A 23,314-nucleotide genomic window follows, 5' to 3' on the forward strand; every position below is an offset into this window, starting at 1 on the left:
AAAATCTACTGAGCAGTTGTAGAACTGAAAAGCTAAGTTTACTTTGATGGTGACTGCAGCAAAAAGTTGGGTGAGGAGATTTGGGTGATGGTACGGAACTAGGTCAGGGTTCGCACGCGGCCCTAAAAGTCCCTAAAAACCCCTAAATTTTCGAAGGTGCATTTAGGGGCTCCTAAAAGTCCTTAAAATCAGCAAAAACCGGTCAAGCCGCTAAAAAGTCCTTAAATTAAAAAAAATCAAAGGGAGGACCTCTACCGCCAAAATTCTCCCTAAAAAATAAATTAATCTTTTATTTAAAAAAAAATGGCGATCTGTCTGGCGTCCAAAACAGCCGGAAATTGTCAACGGAAGTCACCGTGTTGACAACGAGTCGCCATCTTGTCGATATTCCATTGTTTGTTTCCGTTCTTTCATCGATCCAACTTGTATCACGGGGAAGTGCATTTTTCAAGAAGCTTGGGTTGAAAGTAAGGAGTTTGGGAGCTGGGTTCGTCGAGAGCCAAAAGATCGGCACATGTTTTACTGCCATTTGTGCAAGCAGAGTTACCAGCTTGATAAGATGGGCGTCAAAGCGCTGGAGTCGCACCGGAAAAACAGGAGACACACTGATTTGGCGAAGACTCTCTCATCTTCTGTTGGTATGAATCTGTTTCTAAAATATCAAGATAGTGAAGCATCAACTTCAGACAGTGGTACTAGCAGTGCATGCGCACCTACAGTTGTCCAGCCATCGACTTCAACCAGCCAGAAGTCAGGCTTTATGAACGTAGTTCAATACACGAAGACGGACTCGTTAAAGGCACAGATCGTGTGGACTTTAAAAGTGATCTGCAGCCATTACAGTTACAAATCTTGTGAAAATAATTCAAAAGTGTTTGCAGTCATGTTCCCAGACAGTGACATTGCTAAAAACTACCACTGTGGGGAAAGGAAGACTTTGTACCTGGCTACATTTGGCATCGCTGCCCACTTTTCATCTCTCCTGCCTCAAAGCCAAAAAAGCCACAATAGAGACTGAGATATCTACGCTTACTGAGAAGGCTGACAGGCTGTGTGAGGAGGCAGAAGAAAAGAGGAATCTGAGGTTTATCAACGAGGCCAATGCACTCAGTGGCAGAGCAAAGGACAAGAGAGCCACTTTGGCACCTCCGCAGCAACAAATTTCGCAGATGATTTCGAGGGTTTGATCCATCCTGTTCACATATTTATGAATGGATTACAACTAACATCAACAACTGTGTTCATGCAGCTCGCATATCTGTCTGCCTGTTCCCCGATAAAATCCACTGAAAGCATGTTAGACCCAGCGGTCTACTACTGTGCCAGACTCAAACGTGTTCCCAGCAAGCATAAGCATAAGTTTAGACTCTGTGCTATTGTAACTGTGCTTGGGCGCATATCAAAGGACACACACTTGTTGCGCTGAAAAATCCATCTTGATGCACACAGGTCTGCCAAAATGACAATAGCACAGCGAGCCCTGGGCCTGCATGAAAATCAGGATGTGGTAGATTTTGCGCTGCACCATAAATGTGCCGTCTCCGAAAATAGAGCTCCTTGTGTTTTAACAGGGCTACACATAACTTTTTATCGCGTTGTCAGAAGAGAACTTAATTTTGTGTGTTAAGATCCTCATTCTGAATAATTTGCTTTTGCAACAGAGCCAACAGAATGAGCATAAGGAAGGAATTCATGAATAACTTCAATTACAATCAGGAGATATTTTATAAATTAGTCTTTAAAATCCACTAACAGAACTTTCTAATAAAATGAATTCCTGCAGTACTGACATCAGCATAGGCTGCTCTTTAAACATTGCAACTCAAACTCAATTACACCTGTTCAAGCATTAGCAAGCAAATTACTGTTCTTTAAAAGCCCTGAATTTTTTGCTATCCACAGCCGTCATCACTCCTAACCTGACTCTGCAGTTGTTGTTTTTTTAATTGAAAAAAATCATACACGAGTATGTAATATAATTGGAAGGTAATAATTCTCTGTGACTCAATTAGATGTTTGCGTCCACAAAACATAAAATGCACAAACATTGACCCGATAATGAGTTTGAAATTCCTGGTTAAGTTTGGGCAGAGTGTAATAATGGGTTGTCTGTACAAAAATGTGAACAAATTGATAGCATACACAAACATGTGGAAGCTGTACTGATGCAGTGCAACGTTGCACCTGCCCAATATGCAAAATTGTTGCACAGTTCATTTTGCATCATGTGGGACGTGTTCAAGCAGAAACATTATTTAGCATGTGCAATCTTCATTCATTTATTTTCCATACCACTTCTCCTAACCAAGGTTGCTAGTATGGTGGAGCCAAACCTATCTGTCTTCTGGCAAGAAGCGGGTACTCACATTTAAAACAATATTTGTCAACCTTTTAATTATATCCAAATATGCAATTCATCCAACCATCCATTTTCTGTACACTTATCCTCACTAATGTCATGGGTGTGCTGAAGCCTATCTCAGCTATCTTCGGGCGAGAGGTGAGGATCACTGAACTGGTTGCCAGCCAGAAAAGCTCTGTTTGTACCATCAAATGTATTAAAAAAAAAGACATCTGTAACAGGGAAATTAACCCTTGGAGATAGATTCATCACTACCTCAAACAAACAAGTTAAAAATGTATTTGATAATTACTTTTGAGTGTTTCGTGTCCCTTTTATGAAGCAGTGCTTCTTGGCCAGAGCTCTTCATTAGGTTTGGCTTCTCCCTCTGGAAATCTTCGGTGGCTCGGACCTCAGACTTCTTTCTCAAGCATGGCACGTAGCTTGCATCTGTCTCTGTGCCTCTTGTATTGGCCGCTTTCCAGCTTCAGGGCTGGACAACTGATCCTGAAAGTAGGCTGGGCGCTTTGTGCTGAAATGCTCAGGTGATTAAAAGAATCACAGCAGCAGAAATACTTATTTTTTAATTCCCCTCACTGCCCTTGCCTCTTGTTTTTTCAAATCCACCTCCAGGGCTGACACCAGGTAGCAAGCACTCTGAGGCGGGCATGGCAGTGGGAAACAGTAGTTCTATTTTCTTCCCCTTGCTTCCTCAGCTCACGCCCCGCGACTTCCACTTGACTTCTGACTTGGGTTTTCTCCGGGCACTCCGGTTTCCGCCCACATCCCAAAAACCTGCAACATTACTTGGAGACTCTAAATTCCCCGAGGTGGGAATGTGAGTGAGACTATTGTTTGTCTCCATGTGCCCTGTGATTGGCTGGCAACATTTTTTTCCAGTGTGTAGCTTTACCAACGGCACCTGATATAAACCAATATTAATATCTAGTCTAAAGCCAGCCAAGTAAATATCATGGAAAAGTAGTTTCTAAAGATGATTCGATTTATTCAGGGGGAACTAAATACTGTTCAACGACACTGAATATTAATACGGTTTTGGTGAAAGAAGTCTCTGTTCTGTCATCCATTGTACTTTTGCTACTTGTGTATTGTTAGCATTTCTCACAAACTTTATTCAAAATGTTTAACTAATACATTCTTCCCTCCTATTATAACAGATCAAACAGTTTGAACGACTGGAGCAGGAAGTGAGCCGACCGATCAACAATGACTTGACTGGTTGGGTTCCATCGTTGATTCAATCACAAGCCAATCAGTCTACTCAAAATGGCTCCTCGAAACTGTGCCACGCTGACCGGCAACTTCTTCTTTTCTACCTAGAGCAGTCTGTGCAGAACTTCACAACTGTCAACAACGCTATTGATGCCTTTTTTACTGCCATCAACTCCAATCAACTGCCTAAGGTCTTTGTGGCTCACAGCAAACTTATCATCCTTAGCGCACACAAGCTAGTTTTCATTGGTGACACACTATCCCGTCAGGCCAAGTCACCTGAAGTGAGAGTAGAGGTTGGTCGGAGCAGCAACACCCTCTGTAATAAACTCAAAGACATTGTAATCAGTACAAAGACAGCAGCGCTGCAATATCCATCACCTGGAGCTGCCAGGGAAATGAGTGAAAAAGTTAGGGAGCTGGCAGGATGTACCCAGCAATTCAAAATTGTGCTGGGACAGCTGCTGATGCTCTAGACTCAAAGATCGGATAAAAGGACAAAAAGAGATGCCAAGAGGATGAATTCCTCGCTGGCATGCATAGTGATAACCAAGCAGTGTTGTACAGGGGTGGAAACCTGAAAAACATTGGCACAATATTATTAATATATTTGTTTCTTAAATAATATAGCATGAGAGACGCTATAAGGAGTCTAAAATGCAGGAGTGCAATTCACAGAAGCCCTTGCCCTGACCAGATAGACATCGATATGAACGGGTAAATTGGCAGAGAGAGAATATATATGTATAGAGAGAGAGAGAGAATTTGTATATGTATAGATTCACAGTGAAAATGAATATCATGCACTATGCAAAATATAAAATGTCCTGTTTTAGAACGTCTATCATGAGTATGTATAAATAACATGCAGAAAAATAAATGTACGTATAAGTGGTTGTGAGTTGTTGTTGGGCAGTTTCACTGATGCCATACCGAATCATAGTGAATGCCATGAGGCAGATGGATGAAGGTGGAGAGCTTGAGAAAGATATTGAAACAAGTTTACCATAAACTGCAATGCTCCTGATGTTGCATTATACGTGTGCGAATGAGCTCAGAGCTCCTTTAAAGCAATTGATCAGTGAAGTCTATAATTTTAATTGGTGTTTTTATGAGATTTCATATGCAGTATTTGACACGTTTAACCATTTTTTCGCTTAAAACATATTTGCGAAGGTGCTATTCACATGAAGAGTTAACTAGATATTGGGAATAGCCCAAGTAATCCATACATACCAAAAAAAGGAGAACAAATTCAGAAATTAAGTTTTGTGTAATGACTTCAAATGACAGTAACTGTTTTGTGTGTGTCGTGTTCGACTTCGATCAAGCAGGATGGAGATTCTCCATCCCCTTTATGCCAGAATAGTTTTACTGTGTCACTGTGGAGTTTTTGAACTTCCTCTATGATTTCTTCGTATTTCGTGGTATTTAAGTTTTATTGAGGATCAGAGTCAATCAGTCAAACAGAACAAAACAATAGGGTAAAATTGCCCCAGTACCTTCACCCGGTTGTGAGATGCTCTATTCTTTGAAAAGAGCTTCTGTCAGAAGGGGCATGTTCGTCTCCCACAGTCGGGGTCACAGCGTGTTTTCAATGTTGAATGTCGGGTGACATCCCGGGCAGGAGATAGTCAATATGGCGACCACTTGGATGTCGAATGACACTTCTGCAACTTTGCGCATGGATGACGCGCTATCCACTCATATTTATTTTTTTCGTATAGACATTGAAGTGAATAACGTTATGTATTTTTCATTACAATATCTATTTTAGAATGTTTATAGGGATGACACTTGGGCTTTAAAGTGCCAGTGACACAGAACTTTATTTTATATTGTTATCAGAACTACAAATAATATTAATCACTTTGATGATAATACCAAAAGTGTCAGCAAAAGTGAGCTGGTAGCGTTGTATCCAAGCTCAAAGTTGCGTAAGTCTGACTCGACACAATGCGCATCTCATTGGCGGCTGAATTTGTCTGACGTCATGTGCAGGCATCACACTGGAGCCCTGGCATTAAAAATACGCTGCGCCGAATGCAATGGAAGATGAACGAGAGTGATTTTCAGATTTTTCTGACGCCTCTTCTGAGACTAAAGCTCTTTTTGAGGAAGAAAACATCTCATAAGCATGATGAATGAAGAAAATGAGAGAGATGGAAAAGTAGATGAGCCAAGTGTGAAGGACCAGGATGTGGCAATGATTAGTAAGGGGGAAAAGCAACAACAATGGTAACCAGGGAACAGTATTTGCTTGAACAAATGGATCGAAATGACCAGAAGATTAGTTTTAATGACGCTCCAAGAAATGATCAAGAAGGTGGCAGTGTGGATGGTATGTGGAGCAGAGAGCAATGGCGAGTAGGTCATCATAACGTGACTAAAATGGATCACGAGAGATGATCTCCGCAGCTTTCTCCGCCAAGCAACTTTTATTGACAGGTGCATGGCAAGTTATGCATGAGGTGCAGCGCAGGGAAATATGTAGGTCCAGTGATGCAATGCAGGTGTTGCCTGCGTGAGTGAGGGAGAATAAAGAGGCCTTTAGTGGCTTTCCGCCCCCGTTTCAGTCTTTGGAAATAACTTTAGCTCTGTCAAATTGGTCATGTCTCCTTTATTAACCACTTGGATATAAATAAAAAAAAAAACTCCTGCATGACATTTTGAAGACGACATTGTAGTGAAGCATATTTAACACAAGGAGTTACAAAAAATAAACCCTATTGATGACGAAACCAAAATTAACATCTCAACAATTCCTGAGGGAATTGGCTTCACTATCAAGACACTACATGTTGCTAAGATTAAATTCTGCTGATAGAGGGTAGCCTGCTACTCTCAGATTATACAGGAAAGTGGTTAAAAAGTTACACTTCTAAATCATATTGATCTTTACACCTTGATGAAACTCCACCGAAGCAAAGTAGGTAACCTGTGACCCAGCAGTTTTCCCCTACAACATACAAGGAACTTATGCACTTATTTTATCATTTATAAATGTTGGTTGTGAATAAAACTTGGTTCACAGTAGTCTTTAGAATGTATACTGAAAGAAAAATCACCCTAGAATAGCTCAATGTGATGTCAATTTTGTAAAATACAAACATTCCTGATTGGTGGATGTTGTAACGCAAACAGTCTTACAGCCTTCATTCTTGGCATCGACCACATTGTAGCCAAAAGTAGTATTATGTAGTACAGCTCTTACACTACATATTTTTTAATTTTAGTTTTCTATCTACATTGTTTTAGCAGAAGCAAATCCACCCTTGGACTCGTCAATCCACATCACATCCAAGGCCGTTCGCATATCAATCTGTCCAAGCAAGTTGCGATTAGTGACGAGGTCAGCCATATAGTATTGGTGCTACTAAAGGGTGGCAAGCACTCGCAGGAAGGAAATAACAACGATCAAGAATGACTGTCCCACGCCAAAAACTAAAGCCTCGAGAGAGATCATCCTCTTCCCTGCAGCCTTGTAAACTCCTGCTATAGCTGCACCTACAACAAACAAAAAGGAAAATGTCATTAATTGTCATCTTTTTGGCTCAAACCTTTGCACATAAACCACTGATTAAGATCATGAAATCAAAACAAAGTAACAAACTCAACCTACTGGTGAGGACTCCTCCGCCTACAGGTCCAACAATGCCCATTAAGAGGATGGCAATGGGCATCAATCGGGCCATTTTGTGCTGCCTAAGTGCAACAAACGATAGCAGAGATGCAGGCAGGTGGAAGATCAGAGAGGAGACTGCTGCCCATAGAAAAATTCCATACCACATTTCTGTGAGAAAAAACAAATTTTATATATATATATATATATATATATATATATATATATATATATATATATATAGACACACACACCAAGTATATTTCCATTGTGTGAGCCGCTTCTCCTCAGAAGGGTCATGGGAGTGCTGGAGCCTATCCCAGCTATCTTCAGGCAGGAAGCAGGGTAAACCCTGAACTGGTTGCCAGCCAATCGCAGTGCACATCTAAACAACCAACCATACACACTCACATTCACACCTATGGGCAATTTAGAGTCTTCAATTAACTTGTCATGCATGTATTTTGGGCTCTGGGAGGAAACCGAAGTGCCAGGAGAACATGCTAACTCCATAAAGGTGAGGCTGCTATTTGAACCCCAGTACTCAGAACTGTGAGGCATACGTGCTAAGCACTTGTCAACCCCACCGCCTGCATGTATTTATATGTGCATGTACTTGAATGCATTCTTTTATTAGAGCTGTAAAAATCATAACTTTTTTTTGTCTTCACTATGAGGTGTTATGTCCAGAACTGGGGGAAAGAAATTATGTCGTCCTCCCTCACCATACCAAAGATCACTTTTTGCAATTTCAGTTTTACCAATTTTTAAATTGTACATTTATAATTTAACATCACTGCTCATTCTAAATATTGTGGGATTTTGCAGGAAAAAATTCTCCACAGTCCTGTACTGAAGACTCATGAATCAATAAGTGCCAGTTCAGGACAAAAAAAAAAGTGTTAAAAAACATCTGAAGTTTAAACCATTTCACACTTACACACCTACAATGTGCCTACTCCAACAGTTGAGTAGAAATTCACTAATAAAGCCTACCAACCCAAGTTAGAACAAAGTGTAATCTTTCCAAAAGGTAATTGAAAGATAGGCACAGCTGCTAGTGTCAATCACATTAATTGAAAATGGGAAGAAAACAGATGCAATACACACACACACGCATACATTGAAATACCAGTATCAGTTGATCTGGAAAACGGAGGCGTTGCTCAAGGCTGTGTAATGAAGTATTCCTCTGGCCGCTCACGGGTGTGTATGGAAGTATTCCTCTGCTTTCGAGATCAACCGAGCGGCCAAGCTGCTTACGGCTGTGTATTCCTCAGTCTTCCTGATCAACTGATACTGCTATTTCTTCATCAGATTAGGATAAATCTGAGAACTCAGCGCTGGGCATAAATGGTGTCCCATGTAATCGAGCCTTTTTTGCAGCACAGTACACGTCACATCCGCGCACATCGGTCATGTAACTCGTGAAAATGTCAGCGCCCCTGAAAATTCATAATTCTGGATAAAAATCTTCTCAAAACACAATTAAATGAGAGAGGATTTAACATCACATTGTCAAAATAGAGTACATATTACGTGACCAATTGGATACATTGTTAATGCAAACCAGTGGATTTCCCCTTTAAGTACAACAGGCAGTGATTAGAGGAGCCAACAGGTACATGAGGAATAGCACGATACGTGTTTTTTATGGAAGTGGAGTTTTATGGACGGTGTTATTTGTCCTTGTCGGGCATTACACGTGCTGCTTATATTTAGGGAGTTTGTGATTAAGTTTAGTTGTGTTGAAATCTTGGAGGATAATGAGAGGTGACTCTGGGAGTTTTTTTTATCTCATTTACCTGCTTGGCGACCGTTAGCACTGCGGCGTTCATGCTCGCTTGAGGTGGAATGTACACACCGACTAGAATAAAAAATGCAAACTCACGTGGTGAATAAAACACCTTATAGTTAAAAAACAATGACTCTAAAACCAGGCTGCAATGTGTGCTTGTCTGTGTAACGTCCATGCACCATTTCTCATTGATGTAAAAGCAAATTCCACCATCTTTCAATTTCTGTGTTAGCTTCAGGATGTGGTCCGCACGGTGGGGTTAAAAGCCCAGTAGTGTAATGGCAGCATCCGTGGTCTGTTCACAGAGCCAAGTCTCTGTAAAGCACAGGCCTGCAGAATGTCCAAAGTCTTTGGAGGTCCTGATCAGAAGCAGAAGTTCGGCCATTTTGTTGGCAAGGGAGCGTAAATTTGCGAGATTAATTAATGGGAGTGCTAGTTAATAATATCATCATCTTCAAATTGGCTGACGACACAACAGTGGTTAGGCTGATCCCAAGGGGAGACAGGGCAGCCAACAGAGAGGAAGTCCAGAAGCTCACAACCTGGTGTTCAGAAAACAATCTGGCATTGAACACTACAAAAACAGAGGAGATTATTGTGGACCTCAGGAGAATTAGAACTGAATCCCCTCCAGTCTGCACCAATCAGAGTGTGTGGAGAGAGTCACACATTCAGGTTCCTGGGAATCCTGATCTCTGAGGACCTTTCCTGGACAGTTATCTCAGCGGTCATCGAGAAGGTTTAACAGCATGTCTACTTCCTGAGAGTTCTCAGGAAAAACAACCTCGACAATGTTACGGCTGACATTCACTGCAATGTATGCATTGAAATTGGAGAAGCTCTCCTCTCATTGTGCGATGTATAATGATAGTAAATGGCATTCTATTCTATTCGATTCAGAAGTGAATGAAAGAACGCTTTAACAGCTTCGTTTTTGCTCCCAGGCTTGCTTCATGCCGGCAGGCGGCACCCATGCAAAAAGAAGGAATCATTTCATACACTGATTCAGTTCAGTTGATTCACTGAAAAGATTAGTTGTTCTGAATGTCTCCTTCGCAAACGTAACAACACTGTAACAAGGAACAAAGCAACAACAATGGGCACCATGGAATCGCGTCTCCTTGAACAAATGGACCATGGACAATTAATTAAATATGCTGCAAAATCGATTAAGGAGGCAGCAACGTAGTATGTTGAGCAGGGAGGAATGATGTGTCTTCAACAGCATGCGTCTATAATGGACCAATTTCTAGAGTTTATCACCATGACTTTCTCTGCGCAGCAACTTTTTTTTTTTTTACGTGCGCAGCAAGTTACGCAGAGGTGCTGCACGGGGCAATGTGTAGGTCACATGATGCAAAGTGGGCATTGTCGAAACACATATAGATCATAACTCAATACACAGACTGGCCAACGGTTAGCTATTTAACAGCCAGCGCTATCCTGAGCCAACAATGGCATGACGTAAAAGGTCTCCACAGTCAAAGGCACCGAGACCACAGTGTGATTTACAACTCCTTTTTGTCATGATCCACATTGTGGGTATAGTTTCCTCTCGGAGGGCTGTTATAACTGTAAAACCACATAAATCTTTCATCACCTCATTATAATCCAGTGGACTGAGCTGCAAATCGTGAAAATCTGCATAATTTACACCTATTATAATTCCACAGAGACTTTTTCTTTATACGCAAAAATCTTGAATAAGCAGAGATAAACCACTAATTAGTCTTTTGGGTGTTGGTTTCACCCTGCCCCTCACCACCCCAAAAAAAAATCATCAATGCGCACTGAACCATAACTATGCTGGGGTCTACAGTATTACAAACACACATCATATTAATGAATGGATGGATGGTTTTGAAATAGAAGTCAAGGATAATTGTTCAAGTTACTGTATTGAGATCGTGGACCTACGTCACCGATCCGGTCTAACAAAGCATTGCTCAATGCTAAATCGGTTGGAGAAGACATGAAAATGTCTTATTGCACGATGCCCAGAGTTTTCTCTGATACCGTTAAACATTTACAAGTGATAATAAACGAAGGTACGTGGAAAAATGAGACACTTGGCATACAGGACCCATATTTAATGCCAAAGTTGATGTTTTCACCGATAAGTGGACTGCTAACCCACTTCCCCTTGTCTTGGACAACTGAATCTACACATGTACAGTGAAGAAAATAAGTATTTGAACACCCTGCCATTTTGCAATTTCTCCCATTTAGAAATCATGGAGGCGTCTGAAATTTTCATCGTAGGTGCATGTCCACTGTGAGAGAGATCATCTAAAAAGAAAACTCCAAAAATCATAATGTATGATTTTTTGAAACAATTTATTTGTGTGATACAGCTGCAAATAAGTATTTGAACACCTGTCTATCGGCTAGAATTCTGACCCTCAAGGACCTGTTAGTCCGCCGTTAAAAGTCCACCTCCACTCCATGTATTGTCCTGAATCAGATGCGCCTGTCTGAGGTCGTTAGCTGCATAAAAGACACCTGTCCACCACATACAATCAAACTCAAACTTGTAACATGGCCAAGACCAAAGAGCTGTCCAAAGACACCAGATATAAAATTGTACAACTCCACACGGCTGGGGAAAAAAGGCAATCATTAGAAAATGGAAAAAGCTAAACATGACGCTCAATGAAGTTAGTTGTGTCAGTGCGACTAAGTCTAATGCAGATGTTTATAAGGATATCTGGGTGTGTATATGTAATGACATATCAAATAAGTGTATGCAGATCTCTGCATACACTTATTTTATATACCCAAGCGTGCAGCCGGTCATTTTTAACACTCGAACTAATTTAGTCAGTGCACTTTAATAAAACATCTTTGATGGAAAAAGTAGTGTTGCGCTGTGGCGACCCCTAAGGGGACAAGCCAAAAGGGAAAAAAAGACTTTAATGAAACATCTCATGGGGGATACACACCCTGGATGCAAAACAAAAAATTATATGAAATAGTAACCCGACGAATGTTTGTTTGGAAAAAAATGTAAACAGGTGCAAAGAAAGTGATTATGAAAAATAAACTGACGTGTACGAAACTCAATCAAAAACATTTTATTTTCCCAACAGGCTTTAGGTAATTAATCTCGACACATACAAAAAATCGATTGATTTACCTGCGAAGTCCGCAAGAGACGTGTCGTTGTATCGGTGTGTGCCACTTTTTCTTGGCACTAAGTTCATACCAAGTAGTTGCTGGAATATATCACTATCCCTGTATTGCTCCATAATTTACAATGAACTTCGACAATCTGAAAATGTTTTTAAAATGTGCTACAGAGTCCAAATTTTGAATTGTTTTCTCTCCTTTTTATGATTCATTGGCAGCTTCCGTACATGGGTTTCTTCGCATTAATGGTGGTTCATAAGCAAGTTTATGTTAAAATTACTGCCATCATGTGTTGGAGGTGTGAATTGCGTAAACTTCGTCCACTCGTTGGAGGAAGACCGGTTGTATCAATGACGTAAAATTAAACTAATCCGTGCACAACCCCTTCACGCGGTATTTCGGTTTCAACTTCCGGTCAGGGCAAAATGGAATGGTACGGAAGTAGATTACGAAACATTGGTTTGGGTACGATTTCACTATAGAGGGCTCCCCATTACGTCTTTGCCAAACATGCGCATAAATTGTCCGCCATATTGGAAGACAAACCCCGGGAATTTCAAGTGCCTGTTGGTGTAATCAATCTGTTTTTATATCTTTTTGTCACTGTTTCATCGCTTGGAATTTGGTCTACATGATCTACCAAGGCATGACAGGCTCTTCTGCCAAGTGTAAACATGTTGACACCCTGCCAGCTGTCGAAAGGAATCATAACAAGTGAACTATTTGATGTTCACTCCAAGTGTTTATACCATGGATGACCTTAAAGCTTACAAGAGCATGGATGCATAGAATCAGTTTGTGTGTGGCTGGGTTCGCAATGTGGGAGCTGTTGCCAGAAATGGATGTCACCTAGTCAGTGGAAAGGTCAGTGTTTACATTTCATATGATCTATATTTCATTACAATGTGACTTTTCTTAGTTCAATGTAGATGTTCCCACTACAGCTTTTTAACAAATCCAGTTATTTAATGGTTGTAAATTTAAATGTATGCAATGTTTGTGAGGCCAGGAGCAATTTAATGATTATTTGCAACTTATAATTTGACAGTTAAGTAACGCCATGCAGGAAAGAGTATAATTTTTTTATGTTTCCATCTCTTTGTACTACATATATTTTCAAAATCATATTTCAAATAGACAATTTTTTTGAATAAAATATGAATTTCTTTAGCCTACATTGTTTTGTGAAACTTTCATTTGCTACAATAATGATAGGAGAAAATATTCAGTAATATTAATTAAATGTGGAGGAAACTTAATACATGCATGTATGTTAAAAAGTCCAATATTATCTTTACAGGTTTTCCATTCCCAAGCATTACAAGAAAAGCCACTTTGGCATTGGGTGATTGCTCAACAAAGTGCGAAAATTGTTGCTGCACATTGCAACTGCAAGGCTGGCTTGGGAGAAGCTTGTTCACATGTTGCATCACTGCTGTTTTGGGTTGAAGCCAACATCACGATATGGGACTCAAAGATTGTCACACAAGAGAAAGCATACTGGAAGCTGCCAACACCTTTAAAGGATGTGGAGTATTGTACAATCGGTGAAATTGACTTTACTTCAGCAAAGACAAAAACACACCAACTCATACTGCCCTTGAAGCTGGTGCCAATGTGGATGCCATTCACCATTTTCAGACTCAGGTCAATTCCTTTCCACGTTGTAGGCAACAATAACATCCTATGTCTCACCAATCCGTAGACCTCAAAAGTAGTCAATACAAAGAAAAAAAAATCCCCACCTACCGCCCCTAGTTTTCTTAGTCTATTTTAGCGGAACACATTATTTTAATCTGGCCTTATAACAATGTTTTGACCATATAACTGTGCTGTACCCAATGTTATGTAAGTGCGAAAACAAACAAACCAATTGTACTTCAAAATTTTATTGTCTCATTCTCCATCTAACATGTCGGCTGTTCTGTACCCTGAAAATTGTTTTTATTTCCACTTGTAACAGTCACCCACTGTATTTGAAACAAAACCCCGTGTGTATATACAGTATATGTACAAATGTACATGAATTGCAATAAATGCCTTCCAAATGTAACAGATTTCTTTGTTTTCAATTTAGAGCTATTGATACTATCTTTGAATGTAAAAATGTCACTCTAGATGTTCAAGGAAAAATGCAAATTCCGTTATCTTGAGTTTATAAAGCATGCTTGGGTAACTACAGTCATGCAAATATAATTCCACAAAGACATGAACTTAAGAATGCATCACACAAGTCATCCTGTAGCATGAGTAGACTGGCTGCAGCATCAAGATGCCAATGTTTTGCTGTCCGTTCTGTATTTCACTGGAATCTTGCCGAGTTCTTTTTAGCGGATCCAGGCTTGAATTTGTGGTGTCCCATGTTCATGGCTGGAACCCAGTCCAGATTAGTGGAATTATACAGCTATGCTGGCTTGCCTGAAACAATAATTATAATTAACAAAATGTTAATATATTTATTTTTTGTTTGGCCAACTTACTTAATAAAGCATGAACACATCATATTAAAATTTCAATAAGTTGTTGAAATGATGCTGATGTTAAAACAACTCCCCAGTCCTAAAATATTTCATCATTTAACTCATTACAGTGTCAAACAATAACCATATTATTCAGAGCACACCAGAAAAAAACATTTCAAAACAGTTTCAGTACAGTATTCCTTTAACATCATTATAAATGTTAGCATGTTTTCCCGTTCAGTATCAGTTTCAATGTTCACAGGTTCCAAGTGGCAACACACCATGCTGCCATGCATGACCCACCATTTTCTGGGCTTGCAGATCTAAGTCACCTGTTTACTTAAATTTATCACTCAACTGACAAAAAACACCAGTGACAAAATGATCTGAGCAGACACGATACTGGGACAGATTAGCAGTGTTTACATCTGCTCTGGACAATGCTGCCAGCCAATCCCTTTGACACCGAGAAGAAAGTTTTTCAGTTTGTTCTCCCTGCCTTGTGATCACCGCTGGAATCCTGTAAAATGACTTATGTCAGGCCCTGCTGTGTTGGAGTAGCCAACCACTGTCGTGATCCTGCCGCTCCAACCCGGGCTGTGCGGGTGTCCGAGCGGTTGCGCTGATTGGGAGGCGCACACCTGCGCCTCATGCGGGCTGATTATCCTGTGATATATGACCCCGATAACGACTGGTCCGCACCAGATCGTTGAGCTTCATGCCCTGTTCGAGTACTTCCGTATCCCTGATCGTCAACCCGTGTGTACCGACCTCCGCCTGTTCTACGACCGACCCCGTAAGCCTGATTCCTTTTACACTTCTGCCTGCTTTGATCATTCTCCTGTGTACCGGCTCCTGGCTGCCCGCTCACCTGCTCTCTTCGCCCGACGTCCCAACTACCGCTGCTGCACCTGACTGCCTGCCTGATCCCCGACCACGGAATAATAAACGTTTCTCCCTGAACTACCTTGCATCGTCCGACTCCTGCATTTGGGTCCTACTTCAGTTCCGATGGGTCATGACAACCACAGCACAGACGTTAACCATACCTGGAGGCTGGTTGGTTTGTGCAAGTTTGAAAAACTAATGGGGTCACTGGTGCATGGCCGCCGGTACACTTGTTTGTTCTTCTTGTAGCCAGGCAATCGCATTTTTCAGTCGACTTCTAGTTCCAGGAAGGCAGCCACTTTCTTCAGGCGTTTCCACAGATCCATTACGGTCAGCGTAGTGGGAGGCGCTGCGCAGCTGAAGATGTGCTACGTGTCGTGAGGCCCCTGTCTGCATTTTGGGCAGAGGTTGACGATAGTATTGTCGACACAAGCCATATAGTCATTGAGCATGCGACTCTCCAAGCAATCACTCCACCTGTTTGTCTTCCAATATGGTGTGAGCCCTGTAAATCACCTGACTGTGACATGTCACTGGTCTCAGTAGAGTTGACATCATTTGACATCCTTAAAATTGTCCATCGTGAAACATAAAATCAATATTAGTTGGAATACGTTAGGTTTATGTTTTTTTTGGTGTCAATATCGTTAATTCATGTTGCGCTGTTGGCTGTCAAAACTGTGCAGGTGGTCGCAAAGAAGTAACTTTTCACCAGTAAGTTTGTTTCACTTTAACCTTCATTAGGCCGTAGGCTTGAACTTGAAGCTTAGGTAACATTACTTATCCTGGAATTTATGAATGACTTTTTATTGTCAGCCCCAGTGTAACTAGTAACAGTTATTGGATAGGGCTAATAGAATGATGTGTGCAACATTGCTACAGAAGTTATATCTTGATCTATTTTTATATATCTCTAGAATACCATAATTTTTTCCTGGAAGCAGGAGATAAGAACCTTTAAGGAGTCATTAATTAATTTCCATATAACTTGGGGGTTTTGTAAGATTTGATATTTTTTTTAAATTTCAGGTATATTGTGATTGATTTCAAGTTTGCCATAGACTCATAAGTATAAATGGGTATTTTATAGTGTGTTTTTAAATTCAGAAGAACCACTCCAGGTCAGCTAGTCAGATGTACTTCCTCCTTGGAATCCATGAACGAGCAACCATCCATAGCAGACGTTGGTGCTTGTGTGGAGGTTGTAACTTCAGAGCACGGTTATGCCTGCCAGTCTGACACCCTCACCTCAAGCAGACGTACCATGATACACTCCATAAGCTAGAGGAGATGCAAACTGATCTGAAATAAATCGTTGGGAGATGCGTGCCAAGGTCTGCATTGGCAAGATTTTACATGAGCTGGTAGAGCAGAAGATGTTTGATGATAATCTCCAGATTCTATAGTTGTTCAAGAGACCTTCTCACAAGTATTCTGAAGATCAGAAGCATTTTGCAACAACTTTACATTTTTACAGCTAAAGGCCCATCAGTTTCTGCGAGAGAAACTTCTACCACAGCTTGCAACTATTCAACGGTATGTTTATTGTATCTGAAAGTGTACATGGGCAGCCTTTGTTGTTCGTACACTTCAGTTAAGTACTAGATGTTTGGCTTGCCCAAATGATGGGCCTGGTCCCGAGACCTCTTGTTGGATAATGCAATTCACATTTTGTTGTTGTGTTGCATTCTAGATGGGTGAGTAGCATATCAGCCAAGCCTGGAATTTCCCAGGATGGTGTGCGCAGCTTGCCACCTTGGAGCAGTATTCATACATACACTGTACAGAGACATCTCAGGTCCTCGATATGACAATATTGTATTAGTTTTTTTCAGATCCACATTTGTTGGTATACTGTTCATATAGCTATCGCTTAAAGTGTTTTAACATTACCCCAAAGATGCTATTCACAAGCGGATCTATGGGATTTCTCAGTATGCTTTAGTACTGAGGCACCAGTCTTTAGTTCTGTAATTCTGTGTCCAAACAACTGCCTGTATCTTGAAAAAACTTGTAAGTCTGGTCTCTCACATCCCAGGGCACCACTATATTCATTTAATTATTTAAGAAATATTTGTTTATATTTACAGTTCTGAGGACCAGGGTTCAAATCTGTGGAGTTTGCATGTTCTCCCCATACCTGCGTGGGTTTTCTCAGGGCACTCTGGTTTCCTCTCACTTCCCCCGAAAAAACATGCATTAATGGGAGACTCTAAATTGCCCCGAGGTGTGATTGTGAGTGCAACTGTTGTCTGTCTTCGTGTGCCCTGCGGTTGGCTGGTTCCCAAGTGTACTCCGCTTCCTGCCTGATGACAACTGGAATAGGCTCCAGCACACCCGCGACCCTTGTGAGGATAAGTGGCTCAGAAAATGGGTGAATGAATGGAAATATTTATGGCGGCTCGATGGAAAAGCTGGTTAGAGCGTTAGCCTCACAATTCTGAGGTCCGGGTTTCAAATCCCAGCCCTGTCTGTGTGGACTTTGCATGTTCTCCCAGTGCCTGCATGGGTTTTCTTCGACCCCTGCAGTTTCCTGCCACATCCCCAAAACATGCATTCATTGAGGACTCTAAATTACCATTAGGTGTGATTGTGAGGGTGTACCCTGCCTCCTGCCTCTGATAGATGGAATAGGTTCATACCACATAAAACCACAGATTATGTAAACATTCTTAGTCGAAGGAGGAAAAGGTATGTCGCTTGACAACTATGGCCAATGAACGTAAGTGAACTGCACAATAATGGGACCTTTTGATGTTTCATTCAATGCAGTTCTCAATGTGGCATGTATGTTCATAAGAATATTCTTGCCCAGAATAATAAAAAAAAAAAAAACACGAACAAGCATCCATTACTATGCTCTTCACTCGCAAAAAGACTTCCGCAAAAAGGGGTTCAGCGGAAAAAGACGTGACAGCAGAGCTGCGTTAGGAAGAGCCATGGCCAGAGGAACTGTAAGATACATGAGTCGCTATTTATTATTTCTTGTCTAACCTCATATATTTATTATTAAAAAAAATTTATTTCTAAAAGCTCTAAACTTTTTCTTTTTATAGGAATTGCTAATACCTGGTCCTGGATAAAGTAGAAGAATATTGATGGGGGGACGTTCATATATTTTTATCTCTCTAATAAATGTTCTAGCCTCAAAAGGTTTTGATATTTGGTTTCATTCTTGAATACAGTAGTGTATATTTCGATAGGTTTAAACTTTGTTTAAATGAGAGAAATGTGACAAAATTATCATGTCTGTCTGTGAAATAATATATTAATTAAATTTATTAAAGTGTGAGGTTAGGAGTTTTAACAGCCAAAAAAAACCCACAAGAAATGGAAAAAAAAAATAAACAAAACTGTAAATGAAAAAACACCCTGCAAACAAAAGAGTCAACGTGTGCCCTGCGATTGGCTGGCAAACAGTTCAGGGTTTACCCCGCCTCCTGCCCGTTGACAGCTGGGATAGGCTCGAGCATGCCCCTTGTGAGGATAAGCGGGAAAGAAAATGTATGTATGGATGGTTATGGTAATGGGAAGAACATCCATCAAAAATGGGTAAAATAAAAACAAAATGGCCAATTATTGTGTGGTTCTCAGAATACAGCCCTATGGCAGCACAAGCCAGTGCAATCTGTCAGCCGGTCCCAAGCCCGGACAAATGCAGAGGGTTGCGTCAGGAAGGACTTAAAACTGTGCCAAATAAATATGAGCGTTTATCTAAAGAATACCATACCGGATCGGTTGTAGCCTGAGCTAACAATGCTCCCCCCCGGCGGCACAGTTAACCTGCCGGGCGTCTGTGGAAATACAGCTTCTTGTGGGTCGAAGACAAAGAAGAGGAGGAAAGCAGATTTGTCAGCAGAAGATGAAGAGGAATGCACAGAGCCTACAACTGAGTGTAGGGACTATGACCGGAAAAGCTCAGAAGTTGGTTGACATGATGAGAAGAAAGGTTGATATATATTGTGCATCCAAGAGAGGAGGTAGAAACGTAGTAAGGCTAGAAATTTAGGGGCAAGATTTAAATTATTTTACCATGGAGTAGATGGGAAAAGAAACGGAGTAGGGGTTATTTTCAAGGAAGAGCTGTCTAAGAATGTTTTGGAGGTGAAAAGAGTATAAAATTGAGTGATGAGAATGAAACTTAAAATTGAGGGTGTTATGTATAGTATAATTCGAGGCTGAGGCCCACAGGTAGGATGTGACCATGAGCTGAAATATATATTCTGGAAGGAACTAGATGAATTAGTTCTGAGCATCCCAGACAGAGAGAGAGTTGTGATTGGTGCAGATTGTAATGGGCATTTATTAAACAGGACAAAAAAGGAAGCAAAGACACCAGTTCAAGTCTCACGAGGAGAGAGGAGAGTTCACCACTGCACTAAACTCCTTTTTTTTCCCTTCATCATTCGTCTATCTCTCATCGTGTGGAAAATATTGGTAATTTGTATGGTCTCCCAAACAGTGTTTTGAATGGAATGAGACCCTTACGTGCTTGTAATGTATGTATAGTTAGACTAAATCTATCATTGTGTCCAAATTGCCCCTACGTGTGATTGTGAGTGCGGCTGTTTGTCTCCATGTGACCTGCAGTTGGCTGGCAAACAGGTCAGGGTGTACCTTGCCTCCTGCCCGTTTGACAGGTGGGATAGGCTCCAGCCCTCCCAGCTGCCCTTGTGAGGATAAGCGGCTAAGAAAATGGATGGAGGGATGAATGGATGTGTAGTTTGAGGAAACTGACCACGTTTTGGATGCACATTCCCTTGTGGATTATGTCGCACGCAGATCAAACAAGCCCTACAAAAAAAGTTGTTTGCATCCAAGTTAAATCCATGGATCATGTAATGCCTTTGAACCAGGGTTACCATTCCCCCTGTTGAGACCTGAAACTTCCCATGGCTCAAGATTGCCGCCCACTTAAAAAATGTTTTTGGTAGAATTTTTTTTTTTTCTGTGCTGACATAATTCCTATTTTGTAATGTAGTACCTTATTTTTTCTACATTTTTAGTTCTGCTGGTAAGCTTTTTTGTTGCATTTTGTTTAACACATCATCTCAAAGTATTTGTTTCATGGTCAGCTAATCCCATAAAGGTTTTGGCTGCTGCTTCTTTTGCTGTTTTATCTGTAAATCCATTTCGCAATAATTCTTTGTCTGTTTTTGATGTGTGTACTGCACAATTACATATGGCTATTTCTTTTGGTATTTGAACTGGTATGAGCAAATTTTGTAGTAGCTCTGCATGTGTCACTGTGTTCCCTGTAGTTGTCGCTATTCCTCTATTTTTCCAGTATTGTCCGTGTAGATTGTGATACCACCGTGAATACAGCAGCATCTGGTCTCAGATTGTTTAAGACTGTCCAATAAGATATTGTCTGTACAATTCAGTCGTCCCAATCCAAATCTGGTTCTTTTTCTGTCCAATCAGGAACATTTTGTACTACCAAAACAAATTGTCCCAAACTCTTCCACTCCTGTTGTAATGACGTGTGTGGTGGTGTCCATTCCTTGTGTAGTGCATTTAGTTTGTCAGTCAGTCTTGTTCCTATAAAACAGTGGTGAGGCCATCAATGATGTAAGGATTACAGACAGTGGCAGTGAAGAAACAACAGGAAGCAGAGCTGGAGGTGGCAGAAATGAAGATGCTGTTGTTGATTCTCTCTAGGAGTGAGCAAGTTAGATAGGATTAGAAATGAGCTCATTAGAGGGACAGCACTAGTTGGATATTTTGGAGACAAGGTTCGAGAGGGCAGACATCGATGGTTTGGACGTGTCCAGAGACGAGAGAGTAAATTGGTATAAGGGTGCTGAGGATGTAGCTCCCAGGCAAAAGAGCGAAAGGAAGACCAAAGAGAAGGTCGATGGATGTTGTGAGGGAAGACATGAGGGCAGTTCGTGTTGGAGAGGCAGATGCAGGAGATGGAAAAAGATACATGGAAAAAGATGACGTGCTGTGGTAACCCCTAATGGGACAAGCCAAAAGGTAAAGAACAAGACGACTCTGATTACATTTTAAAAAATATTTTATTCATACAATCATCTTTTTACCCCTTTTGACATTCCTAAATAAATCTGAATGAGAAGATGTCAGTTGCACATACAACAGTACAGCATTGCGATTTATCTGAATCGATGGCAATGTTGCTGACTCTGTCCAAGAAAGTTGCATGACCAGGTTTGGCCAGTGGCCTTGGCTAAGTCCTTGAGAGAATCTTCTCAGTGGTAAATTATGCTGGCTAAAAACTGAGAATACACAATTCTCATGCTGGTCCATTTACTGCTGGATTTGAGGACATGGCACTCTGATCCAGTCTGTGTAGATAAGGAAAAAAAATATTTTAAACATTCCATATTTTGATGATTTAAACCTCCAGAGAGACTGTAAATTGAACTTTGCATGAATGTGTCAAATTCATAAAAAAAATATATATATATGAGGCACCATAGAGGCAATATTACATCCCAAATACTACAAAAGTTTCCAAAATGGTCCCTCAGGCATATCTGACTGGATCTATTATGCTATTGTATACTTGCCCAAAAAAGAAGAGACTGATTCTTATCACTGAGTACAGCCTGGCACTAGTCCAATATTTGTTTAGTCCAACCCTCACACTAAAATGATGTAAGATAGGTAAAAATATGCAGGGTAGGTTTATTTATTTTTTTTTTAAATCACAAGATAGGAAGAAGGTAGATTTAAAAAGTTTTTCAAAATCATTTTAAATTACATTTTGTGTTTGCACATCGGCACACAGAGTATTTTGCAGTACATCCCATGGGAAAAAATATTTTGAAATGAAACTTATTCCTACAAATTTACAAATGGACTGTCATTTATGTCATATAGAGGACTTGTTATATATTGAAGATGTTCCATATTGGTACAGAAAAATTTATCAAAATAGTAATACTATGCTATTTCTACAAGGACGACAAATCGAGAGGGATAATAGAGAACAAAAACTAAGGTACAGTGAGTACGGAAAGTATTCAGACCCCGTTCAATTTTTCACTTTGTTATATGGCAGCCATTTGCTAAAATCACAAGCTAATTTTTTTCCCCCTCAATGTACACACAGCATTTCATATTGACACAAAAAACCCAAATGTAGATTTTTGTTCGATTTACTAAAAAAGAAAAATGGAAACATCTCACAACCAAATATTCATTCCTTTGCTGCGTCACTCATTTAACTTCAGTCCCGTCCATTTTTTTCTGATCGTGCTTGAGATGGTTCTACATCTTCACTGTTGTCCATCTGTGTTTCATTATACTGATTGGAGGTGATTAGGAAAGCCACACACCTGTCTATATAAAACCTTACAGCTCACAGTGCATATCAGAGCAAATGAGAATCATGAGGTTAAAAAGAGCTGCCTGAAGAGCTCAGAAACAGAATTGTGGCAGGGCACAGATGTGGTCAAGGTTTCCCCCCAAAATTTGCTGCACTTAAGGTTCCTAAGACCACAGTGGCTTCTATAGTTCTTCAATGGAAGAGGTTTGGGAGGATCAGAAGTCTTCCTTGAACTGAGCATCCTGCCAAACTGAGCAATCAGAGGAGAAGAGCCTTGCTGACAGAGGTAAAGAACCCAAATATCACTGTGGTTGAACTCCTACTATGCAGTCGCGAGATGAGAGAAAGTTCTAAAGAGTCTCTCCTCAGTGCAAGATGCCCGCATGGAGTTGGCAAAAAAAAAAACAAAAAAAAAGGACTCAACGATAGTAAGAAACAAGATTCTCTGGTCTGATGAAACCAAGATGAATTTTAATTTTAAATGGTATGTGTGGAGAAAACCAGGCACTGCTAATCACCTGTCCAAAACAATCCCAACAGTAAAGCA

The 23,314-nt window shown here is 40.6% G+C and overlaps 3 protein-coding genes across 28 annotated transcripts in view; 1 reads left to right on the forward strand and 2 right to left on the reverse strand.

The window, feature by feature from the left end:
* Positions 1 to 6,027, forward strand: part of bcar1 (BCAR1 scaffold protein, Cas family member) — a 30,034-nt gene extending 24,007 nt beyond the window's left edge. For all 6 annotated transcript variants that reach the window (XM_061823853.1, XM_061823859.1, XM_061823858.1 and 3 more), the window contains one exon: positions 3,520 to 6,027. In XM_061823853.1, coding sequence (XP_061679837.1) covers positions 3,520 to 4,050 — 531 coding nt within the window. In that variant the 3' untranslated portion in view covers positions 4,051 to 6,027. The remainder of the gene's footprint in view (positions 1 to 3,519) is intronic.
* A 147-nt stretch (positions 6,028 to 6,174) lies between these two features.
* tmem170a (transmembrane protein 170A) lies at positions 6,175 to 12,381 on the reverse strand. The gene is made up of 3 exons (XM_061823863.1): positions 12,131 to 12,381; positions 7,197 to 7,367; positions 6,175 to 7,081 (listed from the first exon to the last, which is right to left on the reverse strand). The coding sequence occupies exons 1-3, from the start codon at positions 12,240 to 12,242 to the stop codon at positions 6,951 to 6,953; spliced, it is 414 nt and encodes a 137-aa protein (XP_061679847.1). The 5' UTR covers positions 12,243 to 12,381; the 3' UTR covers positions 6,175 to 6,950.
* A 9,093-nt stretch (positions 12,382 to 21,474) lies between these two features.
* ppp6r3 (protein phosphatase 6, regulatory subunit 3) overlaps positions 21,475 to 23,314 on the reverse strand; it is a 111,181-nt gene continuing 109,341 nt past the window's right edge. For all 21 annotated transcript variants that reach the window (XR_009795527.1, XR_009795525.1, XR_009795526.1 and 18 more), the window contains one exon: positions 21,475 to 21,781. Coding sequence is in view for 14 of the 21 variants with exons in the window: in XM_061823707.1 (XP_061679691.1) it covers positions 21,730 to 21,781 (52 nt within the window). In the remaining 7 variants the exon portion in view is untranslated. The remainder of the gene's footprint in view (positions 21,782 to 23,314) is intronic.

Source organism: Syngnathoides biaculeatus, chromosome 6, assembly GCF_019802595.1.
Source record: "Syngnathoides biaculeatus isolate LvHL_M chromosome 6, ASM1980259v1, whole genome shotgun sequence".
Taxonomy (NCBI): Eukaryota; Metazoa; Chordata; class Actinopteri; order Syngnathiformes; family Syngnathidae; genus Syngnathoides; species Syngnathoides biaculeatus.

Excerpts from the sequence above, each read along its gene's own strand:
- tmem170a (XM_061823863.1), bottom strand. The coding sequence starts at position 12,242 with ATGGAGCAATACAGGGATAGTGATATATTCCAGCAACTACTTGGTATG. Across the intron at positions 7,368-12,130 it reads GTCTCTTGCGGACTTCGCAG|AAATGTGGTATGGAATTTTT; the intron begins GTAAATCAATCG and ends TTTTTCTCACAG. Across the intron at positions 7,082-7,196 it reads AGGCGGAGGAGTCCTCACCA|GTGCAGCTATAGCAGGAGTT; the intron begins GTAGGTTGAGTT and ends TGTTTGTTGTAG.